General features: G+C 46.4%; 1 protein-coding gene across 1 annotated transcript; it reads right to left on the bottom strand.

The window, feature by feature from the left end:
• Positions 1-6107: 6107 nt before the first annotated feature.
• On the bottom strand, positions 6108-13520 carry tpst1l (tyrosylprotein sulfotransferase 1, like). The gene is made up of 6 exons (XM_084449550.1): positions 13359-13520; positions 10913-11624; positions 10096-10254; positions 8322-8575; positions 7919-8120; positions 6108-6674 (listed from the first exon to the last, which is right to left on the bottom strand). The coding sequence occupies exons 2-6, from the start codon at positions 11327-11329 to the stop codon at positions 6639-6641; spliced, it is 1068 nt and encodes a 355-aa protein (XP_084305676.1). The 5' UTR covers positions 11330-11624; positions 13359-13520; the 3' UTR covers positions 6108-6638.
• Between the last annotated feature and the right edge of the window lie 515 nt (positions 13521-14035).

Below are 14035 nucleotides of genomic sequence, written 5' to 3'. Positions count from 1 at the left end.
AGACAGACAGACAGACAGACCCATAGAAGGAGAAGGTAGATAGATAGATAGATAGATAGATAGATAGATAGATAGATAGATAGATAGATAGATAGATAGATAGATAGATAGATAGATAGATAGATAGATAGATAGATAGATAGATAGATAGATAGATAGATAGATCTGCTAGTGTTCTCCTGACCTGTCGAAATGCGCTCCTCCGGTACTGGCAGGCTGCGCTACTACGGTGTGCACAGGGGCAACGACGTCATTCCCTGTCCATTTATGGTGCCGCACTTATAGCCGCCATATCCATGAATTGCAATCCCCTCGAATGTATACGTCTGGTTTGAATTGATGCACGGCAGCATCGGGGAATGATGTGATGCGATGCGCCAGGACAGGAGAGGACGAGCGACTGCGACGCTGCGGCAAACCTCGCAAAGCGCGCAGAGACCCTCTAGCCTGTTTATCAGACAGACCTCCGTGGTCATGACGCGCTGGGAGGCCGCGCCCACAAGGGGGGTAGAGCATCTCGCGAATGCCATTGACTGCAGGAGAAATCAGCCCATTTTCTGGCATCTTTCAACATTTGTTCTGATAGATTCGTGTCTAATAAGTTAGTCATGGATAACACGTTTTGTGCTTATTGTCATCAAACAACCGCATGATAATTTTAAGACTCGTCTGCACCACTGAGCTGACTATAGCTGAGGCATTTGACAAACGGCATTAAAAGCTACAATCATAATTAGGAGCCCTTATCTTTCTCCTCCCATTCTTATAAAATATATTATCGTATCTATGGTAACAGCATTAAAACTGACTGTTTCGTGCCCCCCACAATAGGCAGTGTAATGTGGTCCGATGGATTCCTCAGACATATTACGCACGACATATCTCACATTTATTTCTACTTAACACGTCGATTAGCATTCCCCATTAACTTAGTTTGCCATACAATGTTCTCGCGGCCGGGACCCTATTAAACGGCTAAAGATGTTTGTTTTATCAAACTAACTATCAAATGTTTGCTTAGATAGCAACACTTTTGATAACACGTCTATAACAAAATCTAACGTTCGTAACCATGCTTTTTTTAGACTAATATTTCTGGCCTGGAACATAGGCCGAACTGCCTACTGGGATATGTCTGGGTTAGCTACGGTGCAGTCCGCTAGCCGTCCTGGCTAGCTAGCGAACCTAGTTCGCTACACTACCACCTCCTCTAAAAACTCCACCGTCTTGTTGGCTTAGCCCATATCCCAGGCAGAATGGTCCATCCACCGCAGAGGCCGCCTTCTCCGGGTAGCCCTCTTGCCCCGTGCCCTTTCATCCTGGGCCAGTCTAGTTCTGGGTGCAAGGGGATCATTGTCACCCAAGGGGGGCGGCGCCAAATCAGTGTAGTCCCAATCCCCCCCATGTTGTCGAGCACAGCACCTGTGTTGTCCCTGCCATCTCCCTATCCTGACTCAAGGCGTTCCGGTGGCTGCTCTCCCCCGGTACCCAGGGAGGGCGGTACTATACCAGCAGTGTCCCTGACCACTTCCTGGGGGTTGCTGTCCGGTTGCATGAAGGGTGCCAGGCGATCCTGGTGAAGGACCACAATCTGAGAGCGGGTTTGCAGCCGCACTCGGTAGGTCACTTCCGTGATCCTCTTCAGGACCAAGCAGGGTCCCTCCCAGTCACTCTCCAGCTGGTGATCATCCCTTCCTCTGCTGTGGGTTGTATACCCACACCTTGTCTCCTTGTTGGTACTCTCGTCGGCTGGACCGGGTGTCGTAGGCTCTCTTCTGCCTTTCCCATGTAGAGACCATGTGTTCCAGAGCCAGTGGCTTCCATCCTCTCCTGCAGTGCGTCGGCATAGTCTCTCCCCAGGGACTCTTGCTCCTGCAAGCCTGGGGGTCTGCCAAAGACAAGGTCTGCTGGCGTCTGCAGCTCCCGACCAAGCATTAGGGCAGCGGGGGTGCAGCCGGTGGATTCCTGGGTGGCAGGCCATGAGGACCAGGGGTAGGTGGTGGTCCCAGTCCCTCTGATGCCTCGCTGTCAGCATGGCTAGCTGGGTGATCAAGGTCCGGTTGAAGCGTTCAACCAGGCCATCACTCTGGGTGCAGGGGGGTGGTGTGGGTCTTCTGTGCTCCAAGGTGACTGCACACCTCCCCAAACACTTGTGACTCGAAGTTATGCCCCTAGTCGCTGTGGATCTCTTCTGGAACTCCAAACCATCTGAACATCCCCTCAATGAGGCAATCCGCCACCATCGTGGTGGTTTGATCAGGGATGGCATAGGCCTCCGGCCACTTCGTGAAGTAGTCCATCATGGTGAGGATGTACCGGTTGCCATGCTCTGTCTCTGGGAATGGTCCAACCACATCTACGCCCCCACTCTTTCTATGGGTGCCCCCACCATGTACTGCTGCAATGGGTATGGGTCTGTCTGGCCGGCCCCTTCTTCGCGTTGCAGGTGGGGCAGCTCCGACAGAATTGCTCAACGCCACGCAGTAGTTCCTCTCCCCTTTGTTGAGTGCTTCACTGTAGTAAGCCACCACCCGTTCTCCGGCCTCACCAGGCTGTGACAGGACCGCTCCCACACCTCCGTCACTGATGTCCGAGTCCAGGACAAAGGGTTGGCATATGTCTGGGAAGGTTAGCACTGGTGCTTCAGTCAAGGCCTTCCGTAGTGTCTGGAAGGAGCTTTTGCAGGCCTCGCTCCAATGGAACTGCCAACCCTTCTCCATGAGCTGGTTGAGGGGATGGGCTTTGTCGGAGAAGGCGGGCACGAACAGGCGGTAGTAACCCGCCAGCCCCAGGAAGCCATTCACCTCTGTCCTGGAGGTGGGGGTGGGCCACTCTTGTACTGCCTTGACCTTGTCGGGATCCGTGGAGATTCCCTCGGGCTCCAAGACATGTCCCAGGAACTGCACCTCCAGCCGCAGTAGGTTGCATTTCTTTGGGTTCAACTGTAGGTCGGCCGCCTTGATGCACTTTAGCACCAGTCGAAGTTTGGAGAGGGATCCTTCAAAGGTAGCCGCATGAACCAGCAGGTCATCCAAGTACACCACACACTTGGAGACGGGGATGGGGCACAGGACACGCTTCATGAGGTACTCAGAGGTAGCTGGGCTGTTACATAGGCCAAATGGCATGACCGTGAACTGCCACAGTCCTCAGCCAATGGTAAATGCAATCTTGGCTCGGGCCTCTTGGTCCAGCTCCACCTGCCAGTATGTGCTCCTCAAGTCCAGGGAGCTGAACCACTTGGAACTGGCTACACAGTCCAGGCTGTAAGCTCATTGAGGCGCCGATAGTCCATGCAGAACCGCAGGGATACATCCTTTTTGGTCACCAACACTGCAGGAGACGCCCACGGGCTATCGGACGGTTCGATGATGCCTGCAACCACCATCTTGCCAATCTTCCCTTCTGCCTCCTGGAACTTCATCAAGGGGAGACGACGAGCTCATTGACAGACTGGGGCTGCCCCATCAGTGTCTATGTGATGCTGCACCAGACTGATGCGTCCACACTCTAGGTCACTTGAGGCGAAGAGTTGTCTGTATTCCACCAGCAGACTTCGCAGTTGCTCTCTCTCTTCCAGGCTTAAGCCGCCTGCGCTCCGCTGGAATAGCTCCTTCAGGGCAGCAGCTGTTTCTGCCCCTGGATACCTGGTGGCAGGTAGGGGCCCCCAGCACCTGGCTGCCTACCTTCAACTGGGGTCCAGCCGCCCGTATCACGGCCCCCATGGCATCCAGGCCCAGTATGCAGTCTTCCAGGATGTCTGCAAGCCAAAAGTCCTGCCCCACTGTCATGTTGCCCACCTCCAGGGCTAAGCCGCCCCTCCCCTTGATGACAGAACTCTGGCCTATGACAGTCTCCATCCTGATCCCCGCGGGTGCCCCCTTTATCTTTCTTCCCAGGACTCCTGGTCTCACCAAGCTGATTTGGTTAACTATGGTGCAGTCCACTAGCCATCCTGGCTAGCAAACCTAGTTTGCTACAATAGTCTATATTACCAAATTATTAAAATTAAATGAATCAATTAAAAATACTTCTAATAAATGTACTTCTGCGTAGATAAATAACTTTGTCAATATTTGTATATTAATGTCTGGCCTTATTCTGCCACCTTTGGTTTAAAAAAAAGAAAAAAAAGAAAAAGAATGTATTACAATTCAATAAATCAATTGAAATATATATTTAATTCTGCTAGGCCAACTGCAGAGGGTCCAGGAGTGGGGCTGTGATGGATTTGAGGTGCAGCAGAACAAGGTGCTCAAAGACCTTCATTAGGCTACTGCAGAGGTCAGGGTGACAGACCTGTAGTCATTTAGGCCAGTGATCTTTGTTTTCTTGGGAACAGGGATGATGACAGGGATGGGACAGCTGATCAGTAAAAAACTTCAGCATGGAGGGGGAGACAGAGTCTGGTCCGGCCACTTTCCGGGGGTTCTGTCTCCTGAACAGGCAGTTCACATTCTCTTCTAAGATGGTGAGGGGCTGTGCTGCAATGGTGCAGTTGTGCTGTACTGCTTACAGTATATATCCTGGCCAGAACAAGCCCAGATATTTTCTGTGTAGGCTATAGAAGCCTTATGCTTTACGCTATTTTATGGCTAGTTGTGTTCACAGAAATAGGAAAAAGTAACTGTTATCCTGACACTATGTTAAACACATTTGAGGGAATTTACAACCCACAATGCGGAAAAGATTATTGAGTAAGGATACAGGAATTGAGAGATATGACAGCGATAGCAGTCCTACGTTATAAAAGGTAGTTCCCTGACCGGGAATCGAACCCGGGCCGCGGCGGTGAGAGCGCCGAATCCTAACCACTAGACCACCAGGGATATACGTATAGCTTAACACATGCAGGGATTTGATACAGGAGGAAACGTGTTTCCTTGTTTGGATCGTTTTTTTCCGCGTTTGTTGCATTTAAAATTGAATTATTTTAATTTGCCCAGAAGGAACTTCAGGATTATACTGTCTCTCTCAAATCATAGCTACCGCTGTGTTTTAAAGTTATACATACGTAAAATAAAACGCCAGGCAACCTAGCTGCCAAAAAAAGCGTATCATAATCTTCCAGATCATAATCAGATAGATACCATCATCATCATCATTATCATCATATAATTAATTGCTCATAGCAAGCAGAACAGACCTCGTGGCGCAACGGTAGCGCGTCTGACTCCAGATCAGAAGGTTGCGTGTTCAAATCACGTCGGGGTCAACCATTTTGGAGTACTGTATTTCAGATTGACAAAGTACGGTCAGAAGTAGTTAACGAATCAATCTCAAACCAACCGCCCTCGCCTTTCGTTTGCGCGTCCAAGCTGAGCATCGCCATGTTAAGGCCCGTCCCAAACCAATCAGCACGGAGTGCACTTGGAGTGCGAGTGGACTGTCGCCTACATCGGTGCAAGCTCCCGTTAGCCGAGACAGGAAGTGCACGATTTTTCCTACACTGTCAATTATTTTATATAGGCTACGGCACTCGCACTTTTGTTTTCCTCACACTGATTTCACAGCCTCAAACAAAATCACAGAATGTGGTGTCAAAAGATAAAATGAAAAATAGGAGAACATCACTTTATCCCTAGCAAACTCTTAAAAGCCTGTAGCCTATTCATGCATAGCCGACATGCATGTGCAAGCCAAGTTATTTACTGATTGATTTATTTGTCTCAGGACAGTGTTCAGAGTTCAGAGTTCATCTGCAAAAACATATCTCCGTTTGGATTTTTGACCATTTCTCATTATATATGGATTTAATTATATGGATGCATATGTTTATTATAAGTCATTAAAATTGTTCCCATAAATCACCTAAACATGCCATGGTGACGGCCCTGTTCCGGTGGAGTCCGTCCCACATTTGGCTTTCCATTTATATACCCTCCCCCTCAGTTGAGGGTGCCGTCCACAGCTGCGCGTGACACTTCATTTGGAGTGACACTCGGGGGAGGAGTGGGTAGGGGCTGGGTTTGGTCCTATATTGATTTTAGTTTATATATCACATGAATGTGCTGTCTTTGAACCAACATATAGAAATACATGTCATGTATAAATGTAAGACAATTCCAATAAGAATAATTAATTCACATCTCTCACTTTACTGAATGACAACAAAATAATTTATTAAGAAAATAAACATTACATCCTTAAAAATATATATATATATATATATACATATATATATATTTATGATTCAATTAATATTTACTCTATTGATCTCTCAAAAACACATTCACAGTGTTGAAAAACACATCACATTGGTGATGAGCTGGTGAGAACAAACATGTTGGGATACTATTAGGTACACTAATGCTACAAATGCACAATTTAAATACTGTAATACTGATATTGGTCCATTGAGGTCTCTGTGAGAGATGAGGCCAAGACTCAAGACGGGGCACATTCCTGAGCAATTGGGATTCCACAGGTCAACCAGACAGTGGTCCACATTTGTGGTCAACATTTGATATCCTCAGTTCCATCTAGTGTACTGCATTACAAACAGTTAATGCAGTCTTTGCAAAATACATTTTTCACTTCCGTAACTTCCATAAATCCTCCTCTTGGAAGTGCTCACTGGTGGGCAACAGAGGGGGCTCGAGGATGAACCAATGAGAAGTGCCCTCCTTCTCCTCCTCCTAACTGGGGGGTGGAGTTTCTGATGTCCTCTGAAGCTGAGAAGAGAAAGAGCATGATCATGATCAGGGTTTGAGGACATTAGGCCTCATTCACCTTTATCCATGTATGAAGTCCACAGTATGAATACCGGACAATCGAGTTGTCAACTTGCTAACTTTTAGATGGCGTAACTGGCTTGAATGTGGGTTGGCAAGTCAGAGGACCTAATTCAGTTCTAATCCAGCGTGGGCAATAAGAATCAGATTTCTCTTTAGCCAAGTAGGCTTAGACCTACAGTACATGGAAGTTGCCTTGGTCTGTTGGTGCATGACAATAAACAGTGTAGGAACAAGACTGGACAGTGCAAAATACACTGATTAAATGATATGTATAGGCAATAGCCTACAATCTACAAAAATGTACACCATAGACAAGAGGGTGGAAGCGAGTGACACAGTGAAACCTATGACACAACCACATGCAGAAATTGAAAAGAAAAGTTGAGTCAAGCATGCTTAAATAAGATTTTAAAAAGGCACCAGACTCCACCCATCATATTCGTAGATTCTTTCTTATGCCAGGCTCACGCTACAGGATTTTTGGGCCGATTTATCCCCGATTCACTCCTCCCGACAATTGGAGGAGAAATCTGGTTTGGAATGTTGGTCAGTACCAATGTTCGGCCTATATTATCTTGTAATGTGAGCAGTTTACAGATCCAATCTTATACCTCCTGATCGGCTCGCAGACCCATTGGGGCAGCCCTGATAATATCAAGGTCATGGTTCGTCGCTCCCTCAGGCTCCTGTAGTGTGTGATGAGGTGTTATTTTCAAATCTTGTAGTGTGAGCATGTTTGAGATTTGCAAGAAGAACATCTGTTAAGCTTCTCCTTATGTGCGTGATGCAACACGATTTTGAAATAGGTTAGGATTTTAAATATCCTGTAGTGTGAGAGGTGCATTAGCTATGAACAAATTGCAGATGAGAAAACATTGGTGAGTGAATTTTTGTGGAAAATTCATAAGTGGGGTTTAAGAAGAAAAGTCTTCGTAACTACTTTGTAACTTTGTTCATGAATGAGGCCCATTATGTTCTATCAATGTTACATAATTGAATGAATTACACTTAATTTGCAGTCATTTTAATTTACATAGTCACCCCATGTGTATTTGTGTATGCATTGCAAGGACACATTTCTTTTTGGAAACAAACACAAAGTTAGGAAAAACACAGAGGACTATGTTGTTTGCCTGGTCTGGTCTCACCTGTGTGTAGTTGTATGGAGGGAGGGGTCTCACCTGTGTGTAGTTGTAGGGAGGGAGGAGGGGGTCTGGCCTGTTGTAGTCTGGGGGGTTCGCTAGCGGGTCGTAGCCAAGTCGAGCTAGCATTGGGGCGATGTCGGGCATTTCATTCAGCAGGTCAGAAGGGATGTGTCCCACCCACTTAGAGAGGGCGTCTGTGTTCACAGGGTTCACCACCTGGTCTGTTGACCGCTCAACCCTACAGAGGAAATTAGGGTACTGTATGTGTGTGTGTGTGTGTGTGTGTGTGTGAGAGAGAAAGACTGGGCCCACCAGCGGAACACCACAATTCCACCCTACTGGAGCACCCTCACTCAAGAAAGACTCAAAATGCCTAACATTTTACCCAAGCATCGGTACACAGTAACACAAGAAGACAACCACACACACGCACACCTACTTGGACAGAGACACCCCCCCAGCCTTGCCGATCAGGTCCTGGTGGTGAAGCACGGCCGGGTCCCACGGCAGCTCCAGGAAGTGCAGCAGCTTCCTCATCTCCTCCTCTGGGTGCAGCACCAGCTGCTCGTAGCGTACTGGCAGACAGCTGCCCTCCGGCGCCCCCTGGCACTGCCCGTACATACCCTCCACCGCACGACTCCACTTGGTCAGGCAGTCTCTGTAGCTGGCCAGGTCGAAGCCAGAGATGGTCACCTGCACAGAGGAGGGGGAGACAGATTCTTGTAGAATATAAATATTACACTGATAAAAGAGAAGAGCAGAAACAAGGAGAAAATGTTTTTATAAAGTGCATCTGGAAAGTTCTCACACCCCTTCACTTTTTCCACATTTTATGATGTTACAGCCTTATTCCAAAATTGATTAAATTCATTTTTTCCTCATCAATCTACAAACAATACCCCATAATAACAAAGTGAAAAAATTGTTTTTGAAATGTTTGCAAATGAAATATCACAAGTACATAGATATTCACTCCCTTTGATATGATACTCAAAATTGAGCTCAGGTGCATCCCGTTTCCACTCATCATCCTTAACATGCTTCTACAACTTCAGACCACCTGTGGTAAATTCAATTGATTGGACATGATTTGGAAAGGCACACACCAGGGTTTTTCCTGCATAGAGGATTTTTTGGCTCCCGCCAAAGAGATTTTAGCCAGAGCCAAAGGAAAATCACCAGTGCCAAAATGCTAAAAATTGAGATTAAAATAGCAATTCAAATCCGCTCCAAATGTGTTCGATAGCTTGTTTCAAGTGCAGCCCATCCCTCTTTCTTGCATTGTCCATGGTTTGGACCACTAGTTATCGAGATAATTAATAGACAGGTTAAATCTGGTGTAGTATCTTAAACATTTTGTCTTCATATCCATTTTGTGTCATCTTGGGATATTTCCCGCGATTGTGAGCTCAGTCAGACAGCAAAGAATTAAAAATAAAAAAAGTGTGCGCATCACCCCCCAAAGACCTATTCTGAGCCAGGAAAAACCCTGCACAGAACTGTTTAAATTAATGGCAATAATACCTGGGGCCTCATTTATCATTGTGATACACCCTTTTTCATTTACACCAGATTTTAATACTTGCTTTTCTCCGCAAGTAATGTGATGTATCATGACAAAACTCGATGGGAAATATTGTATAATTTCCGGATTTCGATCGCCAAAACATAGCTCTGGCCACAACGATTCGCCTCCGGGTTCGAACTTCATTTTGGCCGTGGTAGTGTCATAGCTAGGTGCAAACATAGGCCTTTTTCGGGGAAAAGACATGGGAGAAACTGCCTCAAAATAGGTGTTCCACATAGGCCTTTTTCGGGGAAAAGACATGGGAGAAACTGCCTCAAAATAGGTGTTCCAACTTTGTAGCATCATACCCAAGACTTGTGGCTGTAATTGCTGCCAAAGATGCTTCAACAAAGTACTGAGTAAAAGGTGTGAATACATGTACATGTGATATTTGTGTTTTATTTTTTAATACATTAGCAAACATTTCAACAAAAAAAAACTTTTTTCATTTGTCATTATGGGGTATTGTGTGTAGATTGATAAGAAAAAAAAAATTAATTTAATCCATTCTGGAATAAGGCTGTAATGTAACAAAATGTGGAAAAAGTAAAGGCTTAAGGGGTGTGAGTACTTTCCGGATGCACTGTAGATTATTGGATTACCCCTTTAAGAGTTATACCCACACAAACCCTCACACAGTTTGTACCTTGCGTGAGATCAAGGAGTGGACAGTTGCTCGTCCGTCTCGTAGCATGAGAATAAACTTGGCCTTGGGGAAGATGCTGGCGAGGTAGGAGAGGGATTTCAGGGCGAACGGGTCTTTGTTGCACAGGCGGAGGGCAGGCTCCCCGTGGCCAACGATCACCTGGAGGAGACACACGGACACACAAACAGATAGCCGTCACCACCCGTCAATACTGTTACACTAACTGCCAACATTACTAACGTTACTCTGAAGATATTGTACTTGTTTTTACGATACATCAGCCTATGATGATCTTAGGCTGTGGTCATACTTACTTAGGGCTGCAAAATTCTGGGAATATTCACAAACTACCCATGGGAATTAACAGGAATTAATGGTAATTATTAATTCCCATACATTTCCAGTTTATTCCCATTTAATTCCCAATAAATTCCCATTAAGAATTTCAGGAGGTTTGTGAATATTCCTGGAATTTTGCTACCCTAGTCACATTGCAGCTTTTTGTTTCAATCCGTTACGTCTTTTTTTTGCAATTAAAAGCAATGTTGGACTGTTGGACAAGCGTCTGATGTCAAAGCCGTTACTTTTCCGAGAAGACCAATCACAACAAAGAAGGGGCAAGGCGCCACGAAAACAATCTGCAGTTAGCCGGTTAGCTAGCAACAACGATAGCAAACATGAAGGGGAAAGTTGAGAAGTTGGAGACTATTATCCTATAATAGAAGCTGCAGTGTCCATGGCCTCAGTGCTACAAAAAGCTCTTCACAAACCCATAACAAACCCCATCCCCACAGGAGCTCATCTCCTCTTGGCGCACCTCCAGTAAGAACGCTCGCACGGCCGAGTCCAACACCTGATCGGTGACCCCAGCCTCGTCCAGCCGCACCCTCTCCCTGGCCGAGCGGCTCCAGGTGGCGCGCATGGCCAGCAGGCGCGGGATCACGCGCGTCTCCTCCCCGCAGCGCACAGAGCCGTGGGCGTCCAGCATGGCCCTGATCAGCGTGGTGCCGCTGCGGGGGAACCCGCCGATGAAGATGAGGGGCGTGTCTTCGCCGTAGTAGAAGGGCACAGACTGGCTCTGATTGGCGTAGCCCAGGTGGGGGTCCGCCGCCCAGCTGTGTCGACGGGCGCCGCTTTCGGGCGGGCACTCAATGCCGTTCAGGCCCAGGTAGAGGAGCGAGACGGAACAGAGGAGGAGCGCTCCCAGCAGCACGCTCACCCTGGGACTCCTCATGGCTGTCGGACCAACACAACCCACTCTACCAGGGGGTTGTGGGTAGGGGAGTTAAGGCTACTGTAGAGGTTAAGGGATGGAGACGGGAGAGAGAGATATGAATGAAGGTGAGGGAGAGGTTGAGAGAGGTTTGGAGGCCAGGGGTGAGGACAGGGACGGAAGATTCCAGAAGAGTCCCCAGAAGAGTCGGCCTGGGAGGTGGTATTGACGCTTCCTTCCTCACTCTAGAGCGTTCCCTGGTGGCTCCATGTTGCCTGATTCCAGCCTTGTCCCTCCGTCTGACCCACCATCATACCTGGAAAACACAGAGAAGAAAGCAGCCTGCGTCAACATCAATACTTCACAAGGAAAGAAACAATCATTAAATGTCAATAAATACGGCAGGGAGGTGTAGCATTGGAAACTGACACTATTATACCTCCTCTGTCCATCTGGATCGCACACCCCTATTCCACATCTGTCATTTAGAGAGTCACTAACTGCTACATTGGTTGTACTCTATCCACTTCATCTAGTCTCAATTCTCTCCCACTGACACACACACACGCACGCACACACAATACAACACGCCAAGCCACTAACTGCTACTATGCTTAGTTTTCACATTCAGTGACAGTTTCCTGACACACTAGGAAACAAAGCAATTTGTTGTAGGTACAATGCTCTGATTACTTCTGCAAAGCCATGTCAAAACCTCAAACCCTTGTTCCATAACTGTAGCAGTTAAGAGGAAAACATATGCCTTCACTAGTCTTTGTATCCATGCCATTTGTCTCCTTCCTCTCTTACTCTGCCCGGCCTGATCCAGTGCTGCGCAGCAGTTAAAATGTATTTTTACAATAGTTTCTGTCCTCTTTGTGCTGTAAAGTAACAATTCATTGTTTTACCAGATAACAGAACTTCTCCACCCCCCCCCAAAAAGCAGAATAAATAGAAGTTGTGTGTGCTGTCTTAGCTGTGTGTTGTTGTGTCTGACAGGAGAGGATGAGAGGTACGATGAAGGCCCCTGGATGGCATGTATGGGGAGAGACGGGCAGCACCCTACTTCCTGTCTGAGTAGTTTTGCAGTTCACTCCTGACTCGAACGAAAAAGAAAGAACCTAGTCCAAGTGTGTTCTTTAGGTCAGTTGTGGTAGACCTCTAGCTAATCAATGCAGAATTGCCACTGCCTGAGAGCGGACCAATTGAAAAGGTGGTGGGTTTTGTGCAGCAGACTATCCTATCCTAATCCTATATGAGGTTATGGGATTTCAACTGACAACATGATTTAGAATGAGATACTCCAAGAGACATACATGGGTGAGTAAACATATACCGTCACTACACTATAGGCTTGCTGTGGGGAATATCCCTGAACCCCCAAACACACTCCAAGGGTTAAAGCTCTTCTGGAGGCAAGCGTCACTGCAATGACACCCAGCAATTGCTCTGGGATAGATGTTTACCTACAAGCACTACAGTTGGTGCAGAATGCTATTTAGCTGTGTTTGTAGGCTACTACCGATCTTTGATATGTTTTAATCAGTGCTTTGATTGCGACGCAGGGAAATAGGCATCCACAGTTAACAGTCATGGAATGTATGGGACCCTACAAACAACTTAATAAACATACGAATATATTATTGTTTTGTTACGAACATGTTGTTCAACCGTTTTCAGACTGAACGCACCCCTGGCCCTGTTGGTGGACTAGTGGTCCGCCCGAGGTAACAAATGAATGCCCTATAATGTTAGTTCACACTTGTTATCCACGTTGCCCAGCATAAAACCGCATATCTAGCTAAGGCGTAAACTAGGCTTTAGTAACATTAAGCTTACAGACTAGCTAGCTGGCCAACATTAGGCTACTTGCTAGCTAGCCAACCCTAACGCTACTAACGAACATCTTTGGTGACTCAAGAAGAGAACACAAAGCAGACAACATTTCCGAGCTGCTAAGTTAGCTAATGTTAGCTAACGTTAGCTACTAAGGGCAAGCGTTAACTGCACAGGCTCAGTGAGTAAAAAAAATCTTGTGATAATCACTCACAAAAGTGCTGAGATCTGCCAGGACGACTGTGACGATTCTGCCTCACGGTGGTAACTAATCAGTTTATAATGACAACTTGGAGCTTAGCTAGCTATGGCTCCGGGTTTCAAATGTCGATACATTTCACTTGCCAGGCTGTTACTGTCAGTGATGTTCCTCTCATGTTCAACGGCCCAATATTTCACCCTTCTGTCTGATTTGTCTCGCCAACAATGAAAGCTGCATGCTGATTGGACAAATAGCAGCTCTAGATTACTGCATTGGTGATCTCCATTGGCGGACAATGTTAAAGTGTAAAATTAATTAAAGTTGCAGGTACGTTGGGATAACCATAGCTTATTATCCCCATAATGTTTTACATGTTTGTGGTATCATATTTCTGATAATATACCCGCAGTTGAACCCTACAAAGTGGAATTGTGTCATGTTGCAGTTATAACTGGAGTCAATGATGTACCAAATGAGTGTACATTTACACTGAAATGCTCAATGTCAATCACTGCTATATGGTATTACTGTATGGTAATAAATTCAGTATCCATTTAATGGCTCGTCAAAAAAAAATCCCCCTAGGGACACTGTCAGACTACTTCACAGTTTATGTTTATCTTGTTTCTTTATGTTACAAAACTCAATGACAGAGTCATGACTTTCTCCACTCTGGCAGTGTGTTCATG

Source organism: Borostomias antarcticus (assembly GCF_949987555.1).
Source record: "Borostomias antarcticus genome assembly, chromosome: 15".
In the NCBI taxonomy this organism is placed as follows: domain Eukaryota; kingdom Metazoa; phylum Chordata; class Actinopteri; order Stomiiformes; family Stomiidae; genus Borostomias; species Borostomias antarcticus.
Note: the sequence above shows the minus strand (reverse complement) of the source record. Positions and strands in the feature narration are given on the sequence as shown.

Excerpts from the sequence above, each read along its gene's own strand:
- tpst1l (XM_084449550.1), bottom strand. The coding sequence starts at position 11,329 with ATGAGGAGTCCCAGGGTGAGCGTGCTGCTGGGAGCGCTCCTCCTCTGT. Across the intron at positions 10,255-10,912 it reads TGCGAGCGTTCTTACTGGAG|GTGATCGTTGGCCACGGGGA; the intron begins GTGCGCCAAGAG and ends TGTCTCCTCCAG. Across the intron at positions 8,121-8,321 it reads GGGGGGGTGTCTCTGTCCAA|GGTTGAGCGGTCAACAGACC; the intron begins GTAGGTGTGCGT and ends TTTCCTCTGTAG.